General features: G+C 43.2%; 1 protein-coding gene across 1 annotated transcript in view; it reads left to right on the top strand.

Moving 5' to 3' along the window:
• Positions 1-1,362: 1,362 nt before the first annotated feature.
• LOC110503441 (contactin-5) overlaps positions 1,363-26,996 on the top strand; it is a 312,088-nt gene continuing 286,454 nt past the window's right edge. The window contains exons 1-3 of the mRNA XM_036961468.1: positions 1,363-1,875; positions 15,902-16,025; positions 19,949-20,124. Coding sequence (XP_036817363.1) covers positions 1,710-1,875; positions 15,902-16,025; positions 19,949-20,124 — 466 coding nt within the window. The 5' untranslated portion in view covers positions 1,363-1,709. The remainder of the gene's footprint in view (positions 1,876-15,901; positions 16,026-19,948; positions 20,125-26,996) is intronic.

Raw genomic sequence — 26,996 nt, 5'->3', positions numbered from 1 at the left:
CTTTTGCCACATTTCAGGCTTCAAACATAGAGATATAAAACTGTATTTTTTTGTGAAGAATCAACAACAAGTGGGACCCAATCATGAAGTGGAACGACATTTATTGGATATTTCAAACTTTTTTAACAAATCAAAAACTGAAAAATTGGGCGTGCAAAATGATTCAGCCCCCTTAAGTTAATACTTTGTAGCGCCACCTTTTGCTGCGATTACAGCTGTAAGTCGCTTGGGGTATGTCTCTATCAGTTTTGCACATCGAGAGACTGAAATTTTTTCCCATTCCTCCTTGCAAAACAGCTCGAGCTCAGTGAGGTTGGATGGAGAGCATTTGTGAACAGCAGTTTTCAGTTCTTTCCACAGATTCTCGATTGGATTCAGGTCTGGACTTTGACTTGGCCATTCTAACACCTGGATATGTTTATTTTTGAACCATTCCATTGTAGATTTTGCTTTATGTTTTGGATCATTGTCTTGTTGGAAGACAAATCTCCGTCCCAGTCTCAGGTCTTTTGCAGACTCCATCAGGTTTTCTTCCAGAATGGTCCTGTATTTGGCTCCATCCATCTTCCCATCAATTTTAACCATCTTCCCTGTCCCTGCTGAAGAAAAGCAGGCCCAAACCATGATGCTGCCACCACCATGTTTGACAGTGGGGATGGTGTGTTCAGGGTGATGAGCTGTGTTGCTTTTACGCCAAACATAACGTTTTGCATTGTTGCCAAAAAGTTCAATTTTGGTTTCATCTGACCAGAGCACCTTCTTCCACATGTTTGGTGTGTCTCCCAGGTGGCTTGTGGCAAACTTTAAACGACACTTTTTATGAATATCTTTAAGAAATGGCTTTCTTCTTGCCACTCTTCCATAAAGGCCAGATTTGTGCAATATACGACTGATTGTTGTCCTATGGACAGAGTCTCCCACCTCAGCTGTAGATCTCTGCAGTTCATTCAGAGTGATCATGGGCCTCTTGGCTGCATCTCTGATCAGTCTTCTCCTTGTATGAGCTAAAAGTTTAGAGGGACGGCCAGGTCTTGGTAGATTTGCAGTGGTCTGATACTCCTTCCATTTCAATATTATCGCTTGCACAGTGCTCCTTGGGATGTTTAAAGCTTGGGAAATCTTTAATCAAGACCCAGATGCAGACACAGGAGGCAGATGGTTTGAATCTTTGATATATCCAAAAGGGGTAGGCAAGAGAATGGTCATGGACAGGGAAAAAGTCAAAACCAGTTCAGAGGTAGAGTGAGTCGGGCAGGCTTGAGGTCAGGGCAGGCAGAATGGTCAGGCAGGTGGATTAAGTCCAAGAAACAGGCTCAACAGGGTCAAAACCGGGAGGACTAGAAAAATGGAATAGGAAAACCAGGAGCATGGGGAAAAACACTCTGGTTGACTTGGATACAAGACATACAAGACGAACTGGCACAGAGAGACAGGAAACACGGGGATAAATACACCGGGGATAAATACACCAGGGATAACAAGTGACACCTGGAGGGGGTGGAGACAATAACAAGGACAGGTGAAACTGATCAGCGTGTAACGCACAGTATTTAGAAAAACTTTTTAGAAAAATATACACTGTATGTTGCACAGTGTCAGGTAAATAAGCCACTCAAATGTAACTCACTTCATATTCCCTCCTTCTATGTGTTGCAGATTTTTCCAAAACTGTAGCATGGAGGCAAGTATCATACGCAGCAGTGTTGAGAATGAAACCGGACAGCTCGTCGTCACTGCTAAGTTCACGGCCACAGCTTCGACACAGACATGACCACGGTGTAGGGATTTTGACGCCTGACTGGCCGGCATCCTTCTCCAACCATCACCTGTCTGCCCTCAGTCTGCTCAGCTCCCAGGAGGAATACAGTAGCCAAGGTCAGTCAGACCAACCCTAACCCTCAGTCTGTTCAGCTCCCAGGAGGAATACACTAGCAAGGTCAGACAGTCAGACAGACCTAACCCTCAGTCTGTTCAGCTCCCAGGAGGAATACACTAGCAAGGTCAGACAGTCAGTCAGTCAGACAGACCTAACACTCAGTCTGCTCAACTCCCAGGAGGAATACAGTAGCCAACATCAGTCAGTCCCTTACGAAAAAAGATTGCGGTCAGAGTGCAATATAACTGCAGTACACTGTAATATAATTGTAGTCAGAGTGCAGTATAACTGCAGTATTCAAATACTGCATCCAAAATTACAGCCTTTTCTTACTGCAGAAATGTTGTAGTGGACTGCAGTTACAGTGCAGTATAACTGCAGTTAAACTGCAGTACACTACAGTTATTCTGCTATTACTGTGCCCAAAATACAACAGTTGACTGCAGTTACTGTGCTTTCATCAGTTAGACCTGGCAGGAATACAATAGTTGTGGAATCTTCTAAATCAGAAAGATACCAGATCGTAAGGGTTTGCTTTGGAGTATTGCATTTGTTCCATTGTATTATACTATACTTTAGCCGCACCAAATCTATTTCTATAACTTTAACATAGTTTGATTGAGCTTTCCTGTCACAATGGAAACAATGGACTGGTCAAATCAAATGTATTTGTCACATGCTTGGTAAACAACAGGTGTAGACTAACAGTGAAATGCTTACAAGTCCATGAAATACAACCCCTTCCCATGGCAATCTAAATCAAATGCTAAAAGTTGTTTAATGATTTGAAATAATACATGAACCCGTCGAGGACCACTTTGAAAACAAGTGTTTTAATTAATGCATTTAAGCGCTATAGTCTGGTGCCCCAATGTACATGTTGTTGTATACTTCTGTTACCCAATTCATTTAAATTAAATTCACCTCTACAGGGTGAGAGTCAGATGTTACTACTACAGCTCTATTGGGGTGCTCCGTCCCTGTCTCTGCCTGCCCTTCAGACTGCATGGCCATGGATGCTTGGTTTGGCCCTTCAGACTGCATGGCCATGTATGCTTGGTTTGGCCCTCCAGACTGCATGGCCATGGATGCTTGGTTTGACCCTTCAGACTGCATGGCCATGGATGCTTGGTTTGGCCCTTCAGACTGCATGGCCATGGATGCTTGGTTTGGCCCTTCAGACTGCTTGGCCATGGATGCTTGGTTTGGCCCTTCAGACTGCATGGCCATGGATGCTTGGTTTGGCCCTTCAGACTGCATGGCCATGGATGCTTGGTTTGATCCTTCAGACTGCATGGCCATGGATGCTTGGTTTGGCCCTTCAGACTGCATGGCCATGGATGCTTGGTTTGGCCCTTCAGACTGCCTGGCCATGGATGCTTGGTTTGGCCCTTCAGACTGCATGGCCATGGATGCTTGGTTTGGCCCTTCAGACTGCATGGCCATGGATGCTTGGTTTGGCCCTTCAGACTGCATGGCCATGGATGCTTGGTTTGGCCCTTCAGACTGCATGGCCATGGATGCTTGGTTTGGCCCTTCAGACTGCATGGCCATGGATGCTTGGTTTGACCCTTCAGACTGCATGGCCATGGATGCTTGGTTTGGACCTTCAGACTGCATGGCCATGGATGCTTGGTTTGACCCTGGGATGCATCCCGAATGGCATCCTGTTCCCTATATAGTGCACAAATTTGACAAATGCTCACTACTTTTTACCAGGGCTCTGGTCTAAAGGAGTACACTCAAAGGGGAATAGGGTGCCATTTCGGATGCATCCCCGGTCAGTCCGGAAATGAATCCCACCTATCCATCATAGGCTGTGGATAGTATGTAGTGACCCGGTTCCTGCCCTCTGTGAAATTGAGGGATCATTTCAATATCTGCCCCTCCCTGGACTCCGTGGACTCCCTGGACTCTTGTCACTGTAGGAAGAGAGAAGATGGATTTGTCAAAAAGGGAAGTATTTATTTCCAGAAGCCTAGGAGCCAGGGAGGCACACTGTGACTGACCACAGCTGGAACAAACACATGGTTTCTACATTGGTCTGTGACTGACTACAGCTGGAACAAACACATGGTTTCTACATTGGTCTGTGACTGACCACAGCTGGAACAAACACATGGTTTCTACATTGGTCTGTGACTGACTACAGCTGGAACAAACACATGGTTTCTACATTGGTCTGTGACTGACTACAGCTGGAACAAACACATGGTTGGAACAAACACATGGTTTCTACATTGGTCTGTGACTGACTACAGCTGGAACAAACACATGGTTTCTATATTGGTCTGTGACTGACCACAGCTGGAACAAACACATGGTTTCTATATTGGTCTGTGACTGACCACAGCTGGAACAAACACATGGTTTCTATATTGGTCTGTGACTGACCACAGTTGGAACAAACACGTGGTTTCTATATTGGTCTGTGACTGACTACAGCTGGAACAAACACATGGTTTCTATATTGGTCTGTGACTGACTACAGCTGGAACAAACACATGGTTTCCATATTGGTCTGTGACTGACTATAGCTGGAACAAACACATGGTTTCTATATTGGTCTGTGACTGACTATAGCTGGAACAAACACATGGTTTCTATATTGGTCTGTGACTGACCACAGCTGGAACAAACACATGGTTTCTATATTGGTCTGTGACTGACCACAGCTGGAACAAACACATGGTTTCTATATTGGTCTGTGACTGACCACAGCTGGAACAAACACATGGTTTCTATATTGGTCTGTGACTGACCACAGCTGGAACAAACACGTGGTTTCTATATTGGTCTGTGACTGACTACAGCTGGAACAAACACATGGTTTCTATATTGGTCTGTGACTGACCACAGCTGGAACAAACACATGGTTTCTATATTGGTCTGTGACTGACTATAGCTGGAACAAACACATGGTTTCTATATTGGTCTGTGACTGACTATAGCTGGAACAAACACATGGTTTCTATATTGGTCTGTGACTGACTACAGCTGGAACAAACACACGGTTTCTATATTGGTCAGCTCCATCCTGTCCCAGATATATCCATGTTTCTGGAGAAGATAAAGACATGTCAATCTACTAATATTTTAACATTTTCCTACAAGATAGAACTGCCAAAGGGGGCGGAGTTGCAATTACTGCAGAGAGAGTCTGCAGAGTTTTGTCATACTATCCAGGTCTGTGCCCAAACAATTCGAGCTTCTACTTTTAAAAATACACCTTTCCAGAAACAAGTCTCTCAACATTGCCACTTTCTATAGACTTCAGCTGTACCTTGGACACAATATGTGAATTGATTGCCCCCATCTATCTTCAGAGTTGATACTGTTAGGTGTTATGCTTAACACCCAGGCCATCCTACAATCCAAACTAGATGCCCTCAATCTCACACAAATTATCAAGGAACCTACCAGGTACAACCCTAAATCCGTAACCATCTTAGATATCATCCTGACCAACTTGCCCTCTAAATACAACTATGCTGTCTTCAACCAGTATCTCAGCGATCACTGCCTCTTTGCCTGCGTGTTTTCAACCAGGATCTCAGCTATCACTGCGTCATTGTCTCCTGCCTTCTAGGATACAGGCCCGGGTATTCTGGAAGGATATTGACCTCATCCCGTCAGTAGAGGATGGTTGCTCTTTAAAAGTGCTTTCCTCTCCATCTTAGACCTGCACAAGGTCTACAAAAATATAGAACTAAGAACAGATCTAGCCTTTGGTTCTCCCCAGACCTGACTGCCCTTGACCAGCACAAAAATATCCTGTAGCGTTCTGCATTAGCATCGAATAGCCCCCGTGATATGCAACTTTTCAGGGAAGTCAGGAACCAATATACACAGCCAGTTAGGAAAGCTGAGGCTAGCTTTTTCAAACAGAAATCCTGTTAATGCAAATTAATTACTTAAAAATCATACAATGTGATTTTCTGGATTTTTGTTTTATATTCCGTCTCTCACAGTTGAAGTGTACCTATGATAAAAAATTACAGACCTCTACATGCTTTGTAAGTAGGAAAACCTGCAAAATCCTATCAAATACTTGTTCTCCCCACCATATATTTACGCTCAGTCTGTCGTCTTGATCGCTGTTGAAAAGTTTTTTTCTGTTGGAGAGTTTTCGTCCTCTCTCTCGCTCGCTCTCTCTCTCTCTCTCTCTCTCTGTGGTTCAGAGTGACATTCATTAGTTTCATCATAGAATGGATGTTTCGGCGGTTGTCGTTCTTCACGTTCAATGACAGCGAATTCCTAGCTGCAGACTAGTAATTAATATCAAAGACTTGTTCTTATTCTGTCGGTATCGTTAGTCTAAGAGTTTAACCACGTGGTATGGTTAAAACATTCAGCAATGGTCTGCTACCTTTGTACTGGTCTTCTGAGAATTTCTCAAAGTTGGGTTTTATTCGGAATTGCAGAAAAGGGCTGTGCCAGGATGCCTGACCCTAACTGGGCTCATGGGCGGTCCTCTGATTTTGTTCAACTCAAAAGGGAATTGGAGTTTCATTCATCTTATGCAACAATTAGATGTAAACCTCATATCTGAGGCTATTATATAAACAGCGTTATGGTAATGTGGCCACACCGTCTCCCATGAGCTTCCCCAAGTTGTAACAAACGGACCAGTTCGTAGCTGGATTCTTCACCAATCTTTTATACCTTCTCCGGAACGTAAACATTGTTCGAACCTCAAGTTCTGTGGGGTGGAAGAAATTCCTTTGTTCTCTATGAAACTTCACTCTACCTCTATACTGTGTGGCCATGAGGAGATCCTCTCCTCAGGAATTTACGACCTCTCTCTGACCACAGCAGCCTAGTTGAAGGAGGCAAGGTGGAGGCAGGGAGAGGGGGATGGGGCTTGCTGTACCCAAAGAGGGCAACGTCATGACAACACCATTCTGTATACATCTGGCTCTTCTTTGGACACTGTGTTAGCAAACCTCCAAACAAGTTTCAATGCCATGCAACACTCCTTCTGTGGCCTCCAACTTCGTTTAAATGCTAGTTAAACTAAATGCATGCTCTTCAACCGATTGCTGCCCGCTCCTGCCCGTCCGACTAGCATCACTACTCTGGACGGTTCTGATTTAGAATATGTAGACAACTACAAATACCTAGGTGTCTGGTTAGACTGTAAACTCTCCTTCCAGACTCACACTAAGCATCTCCAATCGAAAATGTAATCTAGAATCGGCTTCCTATTTCCCATCAAAGCCTCCTTCACTCATGCTGCCAAACAAACAGTATGATGTGGGGTCAATGATCAGAGACTAGAGACAGTATGATGTGGGGTCAATGACCAGAGACTAGAGCCAGTATGACGTGGGGTCAATGACTAGAGACAGAATGATGTGGGGTCAATGACCAGAGACTAGAGACAGTATTATGTGGAGTCAATGGCCAGAGACTAGAGACAGGATGATGTGGGATCCATGACCAGAGACTAGAGACTGCATGATGTGGGATCAATGACTAGAGACTAGAGACAGTATGATGTGGGGTCAATGACTAGAGACATGATGATGTGGGGTCAATGACCAGAGACTAGAAACAGGATGATGTGTGGTCAATGACTAGAGACAGGATGATATGGGGTCAATGACTAGAGATTAGAGACTGTATGATGTGGGGTCATTGACCAGAGACTAGAGACTATATGATGTGGGGTCAATGACTAGAGACAGTATGATGTGGGGTCAATGATCAGAGACTAGAGACAGTATGATGTGTGGTCAATGACTAGAGACAGGGTGATGTGGGGTCAATGACTAGAGACAGTATGATGTGGGGTCAATGACTAGAGACAGTATGATGTGGGGTCCATGACTAGAGACTAGAGACAGGATGATGTGGGGTCAATGACTAGAGACAGCATGATGTGGGGTCAATGACCAGAGACAGTATGATGTGGGGTCAATGACCAGAGACTAGAGACAGTATGATGTGGGGTCAATGACTAGAGACAGGATGATTTGGGGTCAATCACTGTAGACAGGATGATGTGGGGTCAATAACTAGAGAGGATGATGTGGGGTCAATGACTAGAGACAGTATGATGTGGGGTCAATGACTAGAGACAGTATGATGTGGGGTCAATGACTAGAGACAGTATGATGTGGGGTCAATGACCAGAGAAGAGACAATATGATGTGGGGTCAATGACCAGAGAGTAGAGACAGTATGATGTGGAGTCAATGGCCAGAGATTAGAGACAGGATGAGGTGGGGTCAATGACTAGAGACAGTATGATGTGGGGTCAGTAACTAGAGACTATGATGTGGGGTCAACGACTAGCGACTAGAGACAGTATGATGTGGGGTCAATGACCAGAGACTAGAGCCAGTATAACGTGAGGTCAATGACTAGAGACAGTATGATGTGGTGTCAATGACTAGAGACAGCATGATGTGGGGTCAATGACCAGAGACAGTATGATGTGGGGTCAATGACCAGAGACAGTATGATGTGGGGTCAATGACTAGAGACAGGATGATTTTGGGTCAATGACTATAGACAGGATGATGTGGGGTCAATGACTAGAGAGGATGATGTGGGGTCAATGACTAGAGACAGTATGATGTGGGGTCAATGACTAGAGACTAGAGACCGGATGATGTGGGGTCAATGACTAGAGACAGCATGATGTGGGGTCAATGACCAGAGACAGTATGATGTGGGGTCAATGACCAGAGACTAGAGACAGTATGCTGTGGGGTCAATGACTAGAGACAGGATGATGTGGGGTCAATGACCAGAGACTAGAGACAGGATGATTTGGGGTCGATGAACAGAGACTGGAGACATAAGGATGTGGGGTCAATGACTAGAGACAGGAAGATGTGGGGTCAATGACTAGAGACTAGAGACAGTATGACGTGGGGTCAATGACCAGAGAAGAGACAATATGATGTGGGGTCAATGACTAGAGACAGTATGATGTGGGGTCAATGACCAGAGAGTAGAGACAGTATGATGTGGAGTCAATGGCCAGAGATTAGAGACAGGATGAGGTGGGGTCAATGACTAGAGACAGTATGATGTGGGGTCAATAACTAGAGACTATGATGTGGGGTCAACGACTAGCGACTAGAGACAGTATGATGTGGGGTCAATGACCAGAGACTAGAGCCAGTATAACGTGAGGTCAATGACTAGAGACAGTATGATGTGGTGTCAATGACTAGAGACAGAATGATGTGGGGTCAATGACTAGAGACAGTATGATGTGGAGTCAATGACCAGAGACTAGAGACAGGATGATGTGGGGTCAATGACCAGAGAGTAGAGACAGTATGATGTGGGGTCCATGACTAGAGACTAGAGACAGTATGATGTGGGGTCAATAACTAGAGACAGGATGATTTGGGATCAATGACCAGAGACTGGAGACATGAGGATGTGGGGTCAATGACTAGAGACAGGAAGATGTGGGGTCAATGACTAGAGACTAGAGACAGTATGATGTGGGGTCAATGACCAGAGAAGAGACAATATGATGTGGGGTCAATGACTAGAGACTAGAGACCGTATGATGTGGGGTCAATGACTAGAGACTAGAGACAGTATGATGTGGGGTCAATGACCAGAGAAGAGACAATATGATGTGGGGTCAATGACTAGAGACAGTATGATGTGGGGTCAATGACAAGAGACTAGAGACAGTATTGTGTGGGGTCAATGACTAGAGACAGTATGATGTGGGGTCAATGACTAGAGACAGAATGAGGTGGGGTCAATGACTAGAGAAGATACAATATGATGTGGGGTCAATGACTAGAGACTAGAGACAGGATGATGTGGGGTCAATGACTAGAGACCAGAGACAGTATGATGTGGGGTCAATGACAAGAGACTAGAGACAGTATGGTGTGGGGTCAATGACTAGAGACAGTATGATGTGGGGTCAATGATCAGAGACTATAGACAGTATGATGTGGGGTCAATGACTAGAGACAGTATGATGTGGGGTCAATGACTAGAGACTGTATGATGTGGGGTCAATACCTAGAGACAGTATGATGTGGGGTCAACGACTAGCGACTAGAGACGGTATGATGTGGGGTCAATGACCAGAGACTAGAACCAGTATAACGTGAGGTCAATGACTAGAGACAGTATGATGTGGTGTCAATGACTAGAGACAGAATGATGTGGGGTCAATGACTAGAGACAGTATGATGTGGAGTCAATGACCAGAGACTAGAGACAGGATGATGTGGGGTCAATGACCAGAGAGTAGAGACAGTATGATGTGGGGTCCATGACTAGAGACTAGAGACAGTATGATGTGGGGTCAATAACTAGAGACAGGATGATTTGGGATCAATGACCAGAGACTGGAGACATGAGGATGTGGGGTCAATGACTAGAGACAGGAAGATGTGGGGTCAATGACTAGAGACTAGAGACAGTATGATGTGGGGTTAATGACCAGAGAAGAGACAATATGATGTGGGGTCAATGACTAGAGACTAGAGACAGTATGATGTGGGGTCAATGACTAGAGACTAGAGACAGTATGATGTGGGGTCAATGACCAGAGAAGAGACAATATGATGTGGGGTCAATGACTAGAGACTAGAGACAGGATGATGTGGGGTCAATGACTAGAGACCAGAGACAGTATGATGTGGGGTCAATGACAAGAGACTAGAGACAGTATGGTGTGGGGTCAATGACTAGAGACAGTATGATGTGGGGTGAATGATCAGAGACTATAGACAGTATGATGTGGGGTCAATGACTAGAGACAGTATGATGTGGGGTCAATGACTAGAGACTGTATGATGTGGGGTCAATACCTAGAGACAGTATGATGTGGGGTCAATGACTAGAGACAGTATGATGTGGGGTCAATGACTAGAGACAGTATGATGTGGGTTCAATGACTAGAGACTAGAGACAGGATGATGTGGGGTCAATGACTAGAGACTGTATGATGTGGGGTCAATGACTAGAGACAGTATGATGTGGGGTCAATGACTAGAGACAGTATGATGTGGGGTCAATGACTATAGACAGGAAGATGTGGGGTCAATGACTAGAGACAGCATGATGTGGGGTCCATGACTAGAGACTAAGACAGGATGATGTGGGGTCAATGACTAGAGACAGCATGATGTGGGGTCAATGACTAGAGACAGCATGATGTGGGTTCAATGACCAGAGACAGTATGATGTGGGGTCAATGACTAGAGACAGTATGATGTGGGGTCAATGACCAGAGACTAGAGATTGGATGATTTGGGGTCAATGACCAGAGACTGGAGACATAAGGATGTGGGGTCAATGACTAGAGACAGGAAGATGTGGGGTCAATGACCAGAGAAGAGACAGTATGATGTGGGGTCAATGACCAGAGACTAGAGACAGTATGATGTGGAGTCAATGGCCAGAGATTAGAGACAGGATGATGTGGGGTCAATGACAAGAGACTAGAGACAGTATGGTGTGGGGTCAATGACTAGAGACAGTATGATGTGGGGTCAATGATCAGAGACTATAGACAGTATGATGTGGGGTCAATGACTAGAGACAGTATGATGTGGGGTCAATGACTAGAGACTGTATGATGTGGGGTCAATACCTAGAGACAGTATGATGTGGGGTCAATGACTAGAGACAGTATGATGTGGGGTCAATGACTAGAGACAGTATGATGTGGGGTCAATGACTAGAGACTAGAGACAGGATGATGTGGGGTCAATGACTAGAGACTGTATGATGTGGGGTCAATGACTAGAGACAGTATGATGTGGGGTCAATGACTAGAGACAGTATGATGTGGGGTCAATGACTATAGACAGGATGATGTGGGGTCAATGACTAGAGACAGCATGATGTGGGGTCCATGACTAGAGACTAGAGACAGGATGATGTGGGGTCAATGACTAGAGACAGCATGATGTGGGGTCAATGACTAGAGACAGCATGATGTGGGGTCAATGACCAGAGACAGTATGATGTGGGGTCAATGACTAGAGACAGTATGATGTGGGGTCAATGACCAGAGACTAGAGATTGGATGATTTGGGGTCAATGACCAGAGACTGGAGACATAAGGATTTGGGGTCAATGACTAGAGACAGGAAGATGTGGGGTCAATGACCAGAGAAGAGACAGTATGATGTCGGGTCAATGACCAGAGACTAGAGACAGTATGATGTGGAGTCAATGGCCAGAGATTAGAGACAGGATGATGTGGGGTCAATGACTAGAGACAGTATGATGTGGGGTCAATGACTAGAGACAGTATGATGTGGGGTCAATGACTAGAGACAGGATGATTTTGGGTCAATGACTATAGACAGGATGATGTGGGGTCAATGACTAGAGACAGGATGATGTGGGGTCAATGACTAGAGACAGTATGATGTGGGGTCAATGACTAGAGACAGTATGATGTGGAGTCAATGGCCAGAGACTAGAGACAGGATGATGTGGTGTCAATGACCAGAGAGTAGAGACAGTATGATGTGGTGTCCATGACTAGAGACTAGAGACAATATGATGTGGGGTCAATGACTAGAGACAGGATGATTTGGGATCCATGACCAGAGACTGGAGACATGGGGAGGTGGGGTCAATGACTAGAGACAGGAAGATGTGGGGTCAATGACTAGAGACTAGAGACAGTCTGATGTGGGGTCAATGACCAGAGAAGAGACAATATGATGTGGGGTCAATGACTAGAGACTAGAGACAGTATGATGTGGGGTCAATGACCAGAAAAGAGACAATATGATGTGGGGTCAATGACTAGAGACTAGAGACAGTATGATGTGGGGTCAATGACTAGAGACTAGAGACAGTATGGTGTGGGGTCAATGACTAGAGACAGTATGATGTGGGGTCAATGACTAGAGACAGAATGATGTGGGGTCAATGACTAGAGAAGAGACAATATGATGTGGGGTCAATGACAAGAGACGAGAGACAGTATGATGTGGGGTCATTGACAAGAGACGAGAGACAGTATGATGTGGGGTCAATGACAAGAGACAGTATGATGTGGGGTCAATGATCAGAGACTAGAGACAGTATGATGTGGGGTCAATGACTAGAGACAGTATGATGTGGGGTCAATGACTAGACACAGTATGATGTGGGGTCAATGACTAGAGACAGTATGATGTGGGGTCAATGACCAGAGACTAGAGACAGGATGATTTCGGGTCAATGACCAGAGACTAGAGACAGTTTGATGTGGGGTCAATGATCAGAGACTAGATACAGTATGATGTGGGGTCAATGCCTAGAGAAAGTATGATGTGGGGTCAATGACTAGAGACAGTATGATGTGGGGTCAATGACTAGAGACAGTATGATGTGGGGTCAATGACTAGAGACAGTATGATGTGGGGTCAATGACCAGAGACTAGAGACATGATGATTTGGGGTCAATGACTAGAGACAGTATGATGTGGGGTCAATGACCAGAGACTAGAGACAGGATGATTTTGGGTCAATGACCAGAGACTAGAGACAGTTTGATGTGGGGTCAATGATCAGAGACTAGATACAGTATGATGTGGGGTCAATGACTAGAGACAGTATGATGTGGGGTCAATGACTAGAGACAGTATGATGTGGGGTCAATGACTAGATACAGGGTGATGTGGGGTCAATGACTAGAATCAGGATAATGTGTGGTCCATGACTAGAGACAGTATGATGTGGGGTCAATGACCAGAGACTAGAGACAGGATGATTTGGGGTCAATGACCAGAGACTAGAGACAGTGTGATGTGGGGTCAATGACCAGAGACTAGAGACAGTATCATGTGGGGTCAATGACTAGAGACAGTATGATATGGGGTCAATGACCAGAGACTAGAGACAGGATGATTTTGGGTCAATGACCAGAGACTGGAGACATGAGGATGTGGGGTCAATGACTAGAGACAGGAAGATGTGGGGTCAATGACTATTGACTAGAGACAGTATGATGTGGGGTCAATGACCAGAGAAGAGACAATATGATGTGGGGTCAATGACCAGAGACTAGAGACAGTATGATGTGGGGTCAATGACCAGAGAAGAGACAATATTATTTGGGGTCAATGACCAGAGACTAGAGCCAGTATGATGTGGGGTCAATGACTAGAGACAATATGATATGCGGTCAATGGGGGGGTCAATGACCAGAGACTGGAGACATGAGGATGTGGGGTCAATGACTAGAGACAGGAAGATGGGGGGTCAATGACTATTGACTAGAGACAGTATGATTTGGGGTCAATTACCAGAGAAGAGACAATATGATGTGGGGTCAATGACTAGAGACTTGAGACAGTATGATGTTGGGTCAATGACCAGAGACTAGAGACAGTATGATGTGGGGTCAATAACTAGAGACTATGATGTGGGGTCAATGACCAAAGACTAGAGCCAGTATGAGTGGGGTCAATGACTAGAGACAGTATGATCTGGTGTCAATGACTAGAGACAGAATTATGTGGGGTCAATGACCAGAGACTAGAGACAGTATGATGTGGAGTCAATGGCCAGAGACTAGAGATATGACGATGTGGGGTCAATGACCAGAGAGTGGAGACAGTATGATGTGGGGTCCATGACTAGAGACTAGAGACAGTATGATGTGGGGTCAATGACTAGAGACTATGATGTGGGATCCATGACCAGAGACTAGAGACTGTATGATGTGGGGTCAATGACTATCATCTGATGTAACACTGAATTATGTAGTGTTCGAACTCTAAAATCATCTGATGTAACACTGAATTATGTAGTGTTCGAACTCTAAAATCATCTGATGTAACACTGAATTATGTAGTGTTCGAACTCTAAAATCATCTGATGTAACACTGAATTATGTAGTGTTGTAACTCCTTCTAAAATCATCTGATGTAACACTGAATTATGTAGTGTTCGAACTCTAAAATCATCTGATGTAACACTGAATTATGTAGTGTTCGAACTCTAAAATCATCTGATGTAACACTGAATTATGTAGTGTTGTAACTCCTTCTAAAATCATCTGATGTAACACTGAATTATGTAGTGTTCGAACTCTAAAATCATCTGATGTAACACTGAATTATGTAGTGTTCGAACTCTAAAATCATCTGATGTAACACTGAATTATGTAGTGTTGTAACTCCTTCTAAAATCATCTGATGTAACACTGAATTATGTAGTGTTCGAACTCTAAAATCATCTGATGTAACACTGAATTATGTAGTGTTCGAACTCTAAAATCATCTGATGTAACACTGAATTATGTAGTGTTCGAACTCTAAAATCATCTGATGTAACACTGAATTATGTAGTGTTGTAACTCCTTCTAAAATCATCTGATGTAACACTGAATTATGTAGTGTTCGAACTCTAAAATCATCTGATGTAACACTGAATTATGTAGTGTTGTAACTCCTTCTAAAATCATCTGATGTAACACTGAATTATGTAGTGTTGTAACTCCTTCTAAAATCATCTGATGTAACACTGAATTATGTAGTGTTCGAACTCTAAAATCATCTGATGTAACACTGAATTATGTAGTGTTCGAACTCTACAATCATCTGATGTAACACTGAATTATGTAGTGTTCGAACTCTAAAATCATCTGATGTAACACTGAATTATGTAGTGTTGTAACTCCTTCTAAAATCATCTGATGTAACACTGAATTATGTAGTGTTGTAACTCCCTCTAAAATCATCTGATGTAACACTGAATTATGTAGTTTTGTAACTCCCTCTAAAATCATCTGATGTAACACTGAATTATGTAGTGTTGTAACTCCTTCTAAAATCATTTGATTTAACACTGAATTATGTAGTGTTGTAACTCCTTCTAAAATCATCTGATTTAACACTGAATTATGTAGTGTTGTAACTCCCTCTAAAATCATCTGATTTAACACTGAATTATGTAGTGTTGGTGTAACTCCTAAAACCATCAGACGTTTCAACCTTCTTCAACCTTCTTAACGTTTCAACCTTCTTCAACATGTGTATCTCCCTCAAACTCTTCTCTGTCTTCTCCGTGTTTTAGCGAGGGAAGAGTGTGGGCCAGTGTTTGTCCAGGAACCAGATGACGCCATCTTTCCGTTGCACTCTGAGGAGAAGAAAGTCATGATGAGCTGTGAAGCCAGAGGCAACCCTGCACCTGCATACAGGTATGACTCTGTCTCTAACCCTGCACCTGTATACAGGTATGACTCTGTCTCTAACCCTGCACCTGTATACAGGTATGACTCTGTCTCTAACCCTGCACCTGCATACAGGTATGACTCTGTCTCTAACCCTGTACCTGTATACAGGTATGACTTTGTCTCTAACCCTGTACCTGTATACAGGTATGACTCTGTCTCTGTCTCTAACCCTGTACCTGTATACAGGTATGACTCTGTCTCTAACCCTGCACCTGCATACAGGTATGACTCTGTCTCTGTCTCTAACCCTGTACCTAGCATCCGTGTTTAGCACTAACTGATGTGTATTTAGTGCTTTGTCTAGGTAGCCGGAAAGTAGAGCATTGCAGTAGTCTTAACTAGAAGTGACTAAAGTATGGATACATTTTTCTGCATCATTTTTGGACAGAAAGTTTCAGAAAGTTTCAGATTTTTGCAATGTTACGTACATGCAATAAAGCTGTCCTTTAAACATTATGGATATGTTCGTCAAAAGAGAGATCAGGGTCCAGAGTAACGCTGAGGTCCTTCACAGTTTTATTTGAGACGACTGTACAACCATCAAGATTAATTGTCAGATCCAACAGAAGATCTCTTTGTTTCTTGGGACCTAGAACTAGCATCTCTTTTTTTGTCAGAGTTTAAAAGTAAAACATTTGCAGCCATCAACTTCCTTATGTCTGAAACACAGGTTTCCAGGGAGGGAAATGTTTGTGATTCACCATGTTTCATTAATGTACTGTTGTGTATAATCCGCATAGCAGTGAAAGTTAACATTATGTTTTCGAATGACATCACCAATAGGTAAAATATATAGTGAAAACAATATTGGTCCTAAAACGGAACCTTGAGGAACACCGAAATGTACAGTTGACAAACCATCCACAGAGACAAACTGATATCTTTCCGACAGATAAGATCTAAACCAGGCCAGAACTTGTCAGTGTAGACCAATTTGGGTTTCCAATCTCTCCAAAAGAATGTGATGATCGATGGTGTCAAACGCAGCTCTAAGTTCTAGGAGCACGAGGACAGATGCAGAGCCTCGGTCTGACGTCATTAACATGTAATTTACCACCTTCACAAGTGCAGTCTCAGTGCTATGATTGGGTCTCAAACCAGACTGAAGCATTTCCTATACATTTTTTGTCTTCAGGACGGCAGTGAGTTGCTGCGCAACAGCTTAAAAAAAAGATTGATAACACCTATCATACTGCTATGGCTGACCCAGTAAACAGCCTATCATACTACTATGATAGCGGAACCCCTTACCAACAACTAATGAAATTGCAGGGCGCCAAATACAAATCAACAGAAATCTCAGTATTTTACACCATTTTAAAGATACAATTCTCGTTATTAATCCAGCCACAGTGTCTGATTTCAAAAATGCTTTACAGCGAAAGCTCCACAAACGATTATGTTAGGTTACCTAAAAGCCACAGAAAAACCCAGCCATTTTTCCAGCCAAAGAGAGGAGTCACAAAAAGCACAAATAGAGATAAAATGTATCACTAACCTTTGATGTGTTCATCAGATGACACTCATAGGACTTCATGTTACACAATACAGGTATGTTTTGTTCGATAAAATACATATTTATATAAAAAATCTCATTTTACATTGGCGCATTTCGTTCAGTAGTTCTAAAACATGCAGTGACTGTGCAGAGAGCCACATGAATTCACAGAAATAATCATTATAAATGTTGATAAAAATTGCAGTGTTATGCATAGAACTTTAGATACACTTCTCCTTCATGCAACCGCTGTGTCAGATTTCAAAAAACGTTACGGAAAAAGCATAATCTGAGTACGGCGCTCAGAGCCCAAACCAGCCAAAAGAAATATCCGCCATGTTGCGCAGTCAACATTAGTCAAAAATAGCATTATAAATATTCACTTGCCTTTGATGATCTTCATCAGAATGCACTCCCAGGAATTGGTGTTCCACAATATGTTTGTTTTGTTCGATAATGTCCATCATTTATGTCAAAATAGCTTCTTTTGTTAGCGCATTTGGAAAACAAAACCAAACGCGCATTCAGGTCCAGTCGGACTAAAAGTTCAAAAAGTTATATTACAGGTCGAGGAAACTTGTCAAACTAAGTATAGAATCCATCTTTAGTGGAAACCTTAGGAAGGCAAAATAACCCATATCCCACTGTGTATTCGATAGGGGCTGAGATCAAAATCTACAAACATCAGATTTCCCACATCCTGTTTGGATTTTTTCTCAGGTTTTTGCCTGCCATATAGGTTCTGTTATACTCACAGACATCATTCAAACAGTTTTAGAAACGTCCGAGTGTTTTCTATCCAATAGTAATAATATGCATATATTAGCATCTGGAACTGAGTAGGAGGCAGTTTACTCTGGGCACGCTATTCATCCAAAAGTGAAAATGCTGCCCCCTATCCTAAAGAAGTTCACTTCCGTCAACAGGTTTTTGTATTGTGGGAGATTAGGGCGTATTTCATAGTTCTCAACCAATGTCTGTTCACTTGGGTGTGGCCACTGAGTGAGCATAGTTTACTTTATGAAAACAATTCTCTCATTTAGAAGCTAAAATTACATTTACTCTTTTCAAGAAGTTTCATATTTAAACATTTAAATTGCACAACAATTCAATGTGAATCTGATAACTAGAATGTGATAACTAGAATGTGACTTTCCAATATACAATTTATGTCGTCCTATCATCAGATTTAATGTCCCAAACACCAACTGATCTGACATCATATTCTTTAAGTACCAACGGACACTTTCAACTAGTTGGATTACAGAAATATAGTTTTTTACCCCCAACCTTTTTATGTTACCATACTCTCTCTATTTTAACAAAGGGCTTTCCAAGAGTTCATTTGTACTATGGAGAGAAAAGGAGGAAAGGTATTTATGGGGGTCATAAACCTCCACCAACAGGGCAACATCATGACACAACCTATCATACTACTATGGCTGACCCTGTAAACAACCTGTCATACTTATATGGCTGACCCTGTAAACAACCTGTCATACTTATATGGCTGACCCTGTAAACAACCTGTCATACTACTATGGCTGACCCTGTAAACAACCTGTCATACTTATATGGCTGACCCTGTAAACAACCTGTCATACTACTATGGCTGACCCTGTAAACAACCTGTCATACTACTATGGCTGACCCTGTACAATAACACCTATCATACCACTATGACTGACCCTGTACAATAACACCTATCATACCACTATGACTGACCCTGTAAACATCCTGTCATACCACTATGACTGACCCTGTAAACAACCTGTCATACTACTATGGCTGATCCTAAAAAAAACCTGTCATACTACTATGGCTGACCCTGTAAAACAACACATTACACTGCACGTATCATGCTACTATGACTGACCCTGTAAACAACCTGTCATACTACTATGACTGACCCTGTAAAACAACACATTACACTGCACATATCATGCTACTATGGCTGACCCTGTAAACAACCTGTCATACTACTATGGCTGACCCTGTAAACAACCTGTCATACTACTATGGCTGACCCTGTAAACAACCTGTCATACTACTATGGCTGACCCTGTAAACAACCTGTCATACTACTATGGCTGACCCTGTACAATAACACCTATCATACCACTGTGACTGACCCTGTAAAACAACACCTATCATACTACTATGACTGACGCTGTAAAACAACACATTACACTGCACTTATCATGCTACTATAACTGACACTGTAAAACAACACCTATCATACTAATATGACTGACCCTGTAAAACACCTATCTGGTGGATGTGACAATAAACCCTTTTCCGTCTCTATTTGTTCATATTCATTCAAATCAAAACATCAGATTGTTTACCTTTTTGTGTAAAGACATTTATGTGATCTTTGTCTCTGCAGTTGGTTTATCAATGGAACAGAAGTGGATATTGAGGCAGTTTACCGTTACAGCTTGATCGACGGCAACTTGATAATAACCAATGCCAGCGAGACGGCAGACTATGGGAGATACCAGTGTAAGGCAGAGAACAGCTACGGGACGGTCCTGAGTCGGGATGCACTGCTACAGTTTACCTGTGAGTATCTCTCTCTGATCGCTCTCGGCTCTCTCTCCGACTTTCTCTCCGACCTTCTCTATGATCTCTCTCTGACCTCTCTTATCTCTCTCTGATCTCTCTTTCTCTCTCTCTCTCTCTGATTTCTCGCTGATCTCTCGCTGATCTCTCTCTGATATCTCTCTTATCCATCTCTGGTCTCTCTCTAATCTCTCTCTCTGATCTCTCTCTGATCTCAAATTCAAATTCAGAATGGTTTATTGGCATTAAATACAATTTGTAGATTTTGCCAAAGCAGTACAGTGGTACAGCATTTCAGTAAATACAGTACAATGCAATGAGGATAATGAAATCCAGTTCATTTCAGGAGTAATAATAATGGCAGTGTATAATCATGTATACAGGTACAACACTACTGCTGTAGTATTGTGGAATCTTAGGTCTAATTAAATGAAACATGTGTTTATAAAAAATTGTGAATTGCTAATAAATAAACAATAAAATATACATGGATGATGGTTCCACTATGTATGACTTGTTAGTTATATACAATGTTAATACTTCAGGGAATTAATGGTCACGGGATGTCCCTCTGACTAATACATATCTAGCAGTAATATTTGCGGTTTCTTCCTCTCCCACAATAATTCCCAGCTTTATGTCATTGGTAAATGCACAGAAGTTGAGGATTGATTGAGATATTTTCTTGAAGAAAAATAATCTTAGTTGGTAGTATTTCTCACAGTAGAGGAGAAAGCACATTGTACCTCCCTGTGTCATGCGGTGACCACATAGACGCTCCTCTTCAGGCGGCCATCTCTATTATTATTTGATTTGATTTATTTTGGGTGGGTAGATCAGCTTTAATATTGCAGATAGATTGGCTCCCATCAATGTAATTGTCTGCTTTATTTTCATTCCCCCATATATATATATATATATATATATATATTTTTTTTTTTTTAAATAAAATAAATAAATACATATATTTATTTATTTAAATAAAAAAAATCTCTCCACTCTACAAAATGGACTCTTGGAAAGCCCTTTGTTAAAATATATATATATATATATATAGTGCATTCGGAAAGTATTAAGGCCCCTTGACTTTTTACACATTTTGTTACATTACAGCCTTATTCTAAAATGGATTAAATATTGTTTTGTCCTCATCAATCTACACATAATACCCCATAATGACAAATAAAAACGTTTTTATGTTTTATTTTAGCAAATGTATTAAAAATAAAAACAGAAATATAATTTTTACATAAGTATTCAGACCCTACACAGTACTTTGTTAAAGCACCTTTGGCAGTGATTACAGCCTCGGTCTTCTTGGGTATGATGCTGCAAGCTTGGCACACCTGTATGTGGGGAGTTTCTCCCTTCTCTGCAGATCCGCTCAAACAATGTCAGGTTGGATGGGGAGTGTCGCTGCACAGCTATTTTCAGGTCTCTCCAGAGATGTTTGATCGGGTTGAAGTCTGGGCTCTGACTTGGCCAATTAAGGACATTCAGAGACTTGTCCCGAAGACACTCCTGTGTCGTCTTGGCTGTGTGCTTTGGGTCATTGTCCTGTTGGAAGGTGAACCTTTGCCCCAGTATGAGGTCCTGAGCTCTCTGGAACAGGTTTTCATCAATGATCTCTCTTTACTTTGCTCCGTTCATCTTTCTCTCAATCCTGACTAGTCTCCCAGTCCCTGCCGTTAAAAAACATCCCCACAGCATGATGCTGCCACCACCATGCTTCACCGCAGGGATGGTGCCAGATTTCCTCCAGGCGCTTGGCATTCAGGCCAAATAATTCAATCTTGGTTTCATCAGACCAGAGAATCTTGTTTCTCATGGTCAGAGAGTCGTTTAGGTGCCTTTTGGCAAACTCCAAGCGGGCTGTCATGTTACTTTTACTGAGGAGGGGCTTCTGTCTGGCCACTCTACCATAAAGGCCCGATTGGTGGAGTGCTGCAGTCAAAGACACCAGTCACCCTAGTCATAGACTGTCCTCTCTGCTACCGCACAGCAAGCGGTACCGGAGGTCGAGGTCTGGGAATAACAGGCTCCACCCCCAAGCCATAAGACTACTGAACAACTAATCAAATTGCCCCCCCCCCCCCCCACCCACAAATATGTGTATGTGATCAATAAAATGTGATTTGACCCGTGGACATTGACTCAGTACCGGTACCCCTGTATATATCCTTATGTTTGTGTACATTTCTTGTTACTTTTTCATTGATTACATTTTTTTTTTTACTTTAGTTTATCTACTAAATATTTTATTATCTCTATTTCCTGAACTGCATTGTTGGTTAGGGGCTTGCAAGGAAACATTCGGCACAAATGACAAATAAAATGTAATTTCATTTTCAGAGCATTAAAATCTCTACACAAAAGCACATTTCCCTCAGCTTGAAACTGGTTGGTCTCTCTTTGGAGATTATCATAAAACTGATTGTCACAGTAAGATGAATGTATGCTCTTCAACCAATTGCTGCCCGCACCCGCGCGCCCGACTAGCATCACTACTCTGGACGGGACTGACTTAGAATATGTGGACAATTACAAATACCTAGGTGTCTGGTTAGACTGTAAACTCTCCTTCCAGACTCACATTAGGCATCTCCAATCCAAAATTAAATCTAGAATTGGCTCCCTATTTCCCAACAAAGCCTCCTTCACTCATACTGCCAAACATACCTTCGTAAAACTGACTATCCTACCGATCCTTGACTTCAGCGATGTCATTTACAAAATAGCCTCCAACACTCTACTCAGCAAACTGGATGTAGTCTATCACAGTGCCATTCTACATTGTAGAATAATAGTAAGACATCACAACTATGAAATAACTCTGGTCTCCCGCATCGCGGTCTCCCGCATCCCGGGCTCCCGTTTGCCCTGCATCCCGGTCTCCCACGTGCCCTGCATCCCGGTCTCCTGCGTGCCCTGCATCCCGGTCTCCCGTGTGCCCTGCATCCCGGTCTCCCGTGTGCCCTGCATCCCGGTCTCCCACGTGCCCTGCATCCCTGTCTCCCACGTGCACTGCATCCCGGTCTCCCACGTACCCTGCATCCCTGTCTCCCACGTGCACTGCATCCCGGTCTCCCACGTACCCTGCATCCCGGTCTCCCACGTGCCCTGCATCCCGGTCTCCCACGTGCCCTGCATCCCGGTCTCCCGTGTGCCCTGACTCCCGGTCTCCCACGTGCTCTGCATCCCGGTCTCCCGCGTGCCCTGCATCCCGGTCTCCTGCATTCCCTGCATCCCAGTCTCCTGCATTCCCTGCATCCCTGTCTCCCGCGTGCCCTGCATCCTGGTCTCCCGCCTCCCGGTCTCCCACGTACCCTGCATCCCGGTCTCCCGCGTGCCCTGCATCCCAGTCTCCTGCTTTCCCTTCATGCCAGTCTCCCGAATTCCCTACATCCCGGACTCCCGCATTCCCTTCATCCCGGTCTCCCATGTGCCCTGCATCCCGGTCTCCCGCATTACCTGCATCCCGGTGTCCCGCATTCCCTGCATCCCAGACTCCCGCATTCCCTTCATCCCAGTCTCCCTCATTCCCTGCATCCCGGTTTCCCGCATTCTCTGCATCCCGGACTCCCGCGTGCCCTGCATTCTGTAGTGCAGACATGGCCTGCTCTCCCTTGCTTCTCAAAGATGCCCTCTGGTGGTCGAGCTAGCAATAACTTGCAGTAACAGAGAAAATAGCTGACAATTAAATGACGTGCCACAGAATGCTGCAGCAACCCGCTAGGTGTGCCGTAGTATGACGCAACTTTTAAATGAGGAACCACTGTAGGCTAGTAATGTAACAATTGTATTTGTATTTACAGATGGCATATAAGTTAGATGTTAAAAGACAACAAAAAAAAGATTAATGTTCTGACTTGTGAATACATATGCCTAGTTTCCTGAATCAGGTCACATATGCTGAGCACTTGTTAGCTACTTTTCCTTGACTCTGCTGTCCAACATCCCAAACCAACTCAATTTGATTGAGGTCGGTGGATTGTGGAGGCCAGGTCATCTGATGCAGCACTCCATCACTCTCCTTCTTGGTAAAAATAGCCCTTACACTGCCTGGAGGTGTGTTGGGTCATTGTCCTGTTGGAAAATAAATGATCGTCCCTCTAAGCCCAAATCAGATGGATGGTGCTTCACTGCAGAATACGGTGGTAGCCGTGCTGGTTAAGTGTGCCTTGAATTCTAAGTAAATCACAGACAGTGTCACCAGCAAAGCACCCCCCCCACGCAATAACACCCCCTTCTCCATGCTTTACGGTGGGAAATACACATGCAGAGATCATCCATTCACCCACACCGCTTCTCACAAAGACACGGCAGTTGGAACCAAAAATCTCCAACTTAGACTCCAGACCAAAGGACACATTTCCACCAGTCTAATGTCCATTGCTCATGTTTCTTGGCTCAAACAAGTCTCTTCTTCTTATTGGTGTCCTTTAGTAGTGGTTTCTTTTTAGCAATTCGACCATGAAGGCCTGATTCACGCAGTCTCCTCTGAACAGTTGATGTTGAGATGTGTCTGTTGAACTCTGTGAAGCATTTATTTGGGCTGCAATTCCTGAGGCTGGTAACTCTAATGAACTTTTCCTCTGCAGCAGAGGTAACTCTGGGTCTTCCATTCCTGTAGCGGTCCTCATGAGAGCCAGTTTCATCGTAACGCTTGTTGGTTTTTGCGATTGCCCTTGAAGAAATGTTCAATGTTCTTGAAATGTTGCTTATTGACCTTCATGTCTTAAAGTAAGGATGGACTGTCGTTCCTCTTTGCTTATTTGAGCTGTTCTTGCCATAATATGGACTTTATCTTTTACCAAATAGGGCTGTCTTCTGTATACCAACCCTACCTTGTCACAACACAACTGATTGGCTCAAACACATTACACATTAAGAAGGAAAGAAATTCCACAAATGAACTTTTAACAAGGCACACCTGTAAATTGAAATGTATTCCAGGTGACAACTTCATGAAACTGGTTGGTGTGTGTGTGAGGTGGGGGGGGGTGCGGGTGTGAGTTTTCCTGCAGTAGATGTGACTGAGGATATACAGTATGGTGTGTTGTATTATGTGTGTGGTTGATGAACCCCCACAATACTTAGACTAAGAGCAACAACCACGACCAACACAAGAGGACATGTTGTGCTGTGTGTGTTTCAACTAAAAACATTCTTCAGTAGCAAGAAAGAGAAATTATAGAAATAGACAACAAGAAAAATGCAACATATGTGACAAGTGTTGATCTAATCTCTCTCTCTCCCTCTCCCCCTCCCTCTCCCTCTCCCTCTCTCTCCTCTCTCTCAATTCAATTCAATTCAACTGAAGGACTTTATTGGCATGGAAAACATATGTTTGGCATGATTTGCCAAGCAAGTGAAATAGATAATAAACAAAACTGAAATAAATGTACAATAAACATTAAACTCACAAAAGTTCCAAAATAATAAAGACATTTGAAATGTCATATTATGTCGTTATACAGCGTTGTAACAATGTGCAAATAGTGAAAGTACAAAAGGGGAAATAAAAAAAAACTGTTCACAAATCTTGCTGCTGTGATGTCACACTGGTATTTCACCCAGTAGATATGGGAGTTTATCAAAATTGGTTTTGTTTTCAAATTCCTTGTGGATCTGTGTAATCTGAGGGAAATATGTGTCTCTAATATGGTCATACATTTGGCATGAGGTTAGGAAGTGCAGCTTAGTTTCCACCTCATTTTGTGCCATCACAGTGGTCAGGTTTTCTGCCATTCTGTATTCTGTACTCTCTGTTTAGGGCCAAGTAGAATTCTAGTTTGTTCTGTTTATTGTTAATTCTTTCCAATGGGTCAAGTAATAATCTTTTAGTTTTCTCATGATTTGGTTTGGTCTAATTGTGTTTCTGTCCTGGGGCTCTGTGGGGTGTGTTTCTGTTTGTGTCCAGAGCCCCAGGACCAGCTTGCTTAGGGGACTCTTCAGGTTCATCTCTCTGTAGGTGATGGCTTTGTTTTGGAAGGTTTGGGAATAATTTATTTTTAGGAGTTGTAGAATTTAACTGCTCTTTTCTGGATTTTGATAATTAGCTGGTATCGGGCTAATTCTGCTCTGCATGCATTATTTGGTGTTTTACGTTGTACACAGAGGATATTTTTGCAGAATTCTGCATCTCAATTTGGTGTTTGCCCCATTTTGTGAATTTTGGTTGGTGAGCGGGCCCTTTACCTCACAACCATAAAGGGCAATGGGTTCTACAACTGATTCAAGTATTTTTAGCCAGATCCTATTTGGTATTTCAAATTGTATGTTCCTTTTGATGTTGTAGAAGGCCCTTCTGGCATTAGCCCTAGGACCATGCCCCAGGACTACCTGACATGATGACTCATTGCTGTCCCCAGTCCACCTGGCCGTGCTGCTGCTCCAGTTTCAACTGTTCTGCCTTATTATTATTCAACCATGCTGGTCATTTATGAACATTTGAACATCTTGGCCATGTTCTGTTATAATCTCCACCCGGCACAGCCAGAAGAGGACTGGCCACCCCACATAGCCTGGTTCCTCTCTAGGTATCTTCCTAGGTTTTGGCCTTTCTAGGGAGTTTTTCCTAGCCACCGTGCTTCTACACCTGCATTAATTGCTGTTTGGGGTTTTAGGCTGGGTTTCTGTACAGCACTTTGAGATATCAGCTGATGTACGAAGGGCTATATAAATACATTTGATATGATTTGATTTTGATTTATATCTCAGATCGTTCACAGCTTTGTGGAAGCTAAGTCTTCTGATCGCTCTCTGATCCCTCTCTAATCCATATCTGATCTCTCTCTGATCCCTCTCTGATCAATATCTCTCTGATCTCTGTCTGATCTCTCTCTGAACTCTCCCTTATCTCTCTCTTT

The sequence above is a fragment of the Oncorhynchus mykiss genome, chromosome 24, assembly GCF_013265735.2.
Source record: "Oncorhynchus mykiss isolate Arlee chromosome 24, USDA_OmykA_1.1, whole genome shotgun sequence".
Taxonomy (NCBI): domain Eukaryota; kingdom Metazoa; phylum Chordata; class Actinopteri; order Salmoniformes; family Salmonidae; genus Oncorhynchus; species Oncorhynchus mykiss.
Note: the sequence above shows the minus strand (reverse complement) of the source record. Positions and strands in the feature narration are given on the sequence as shown.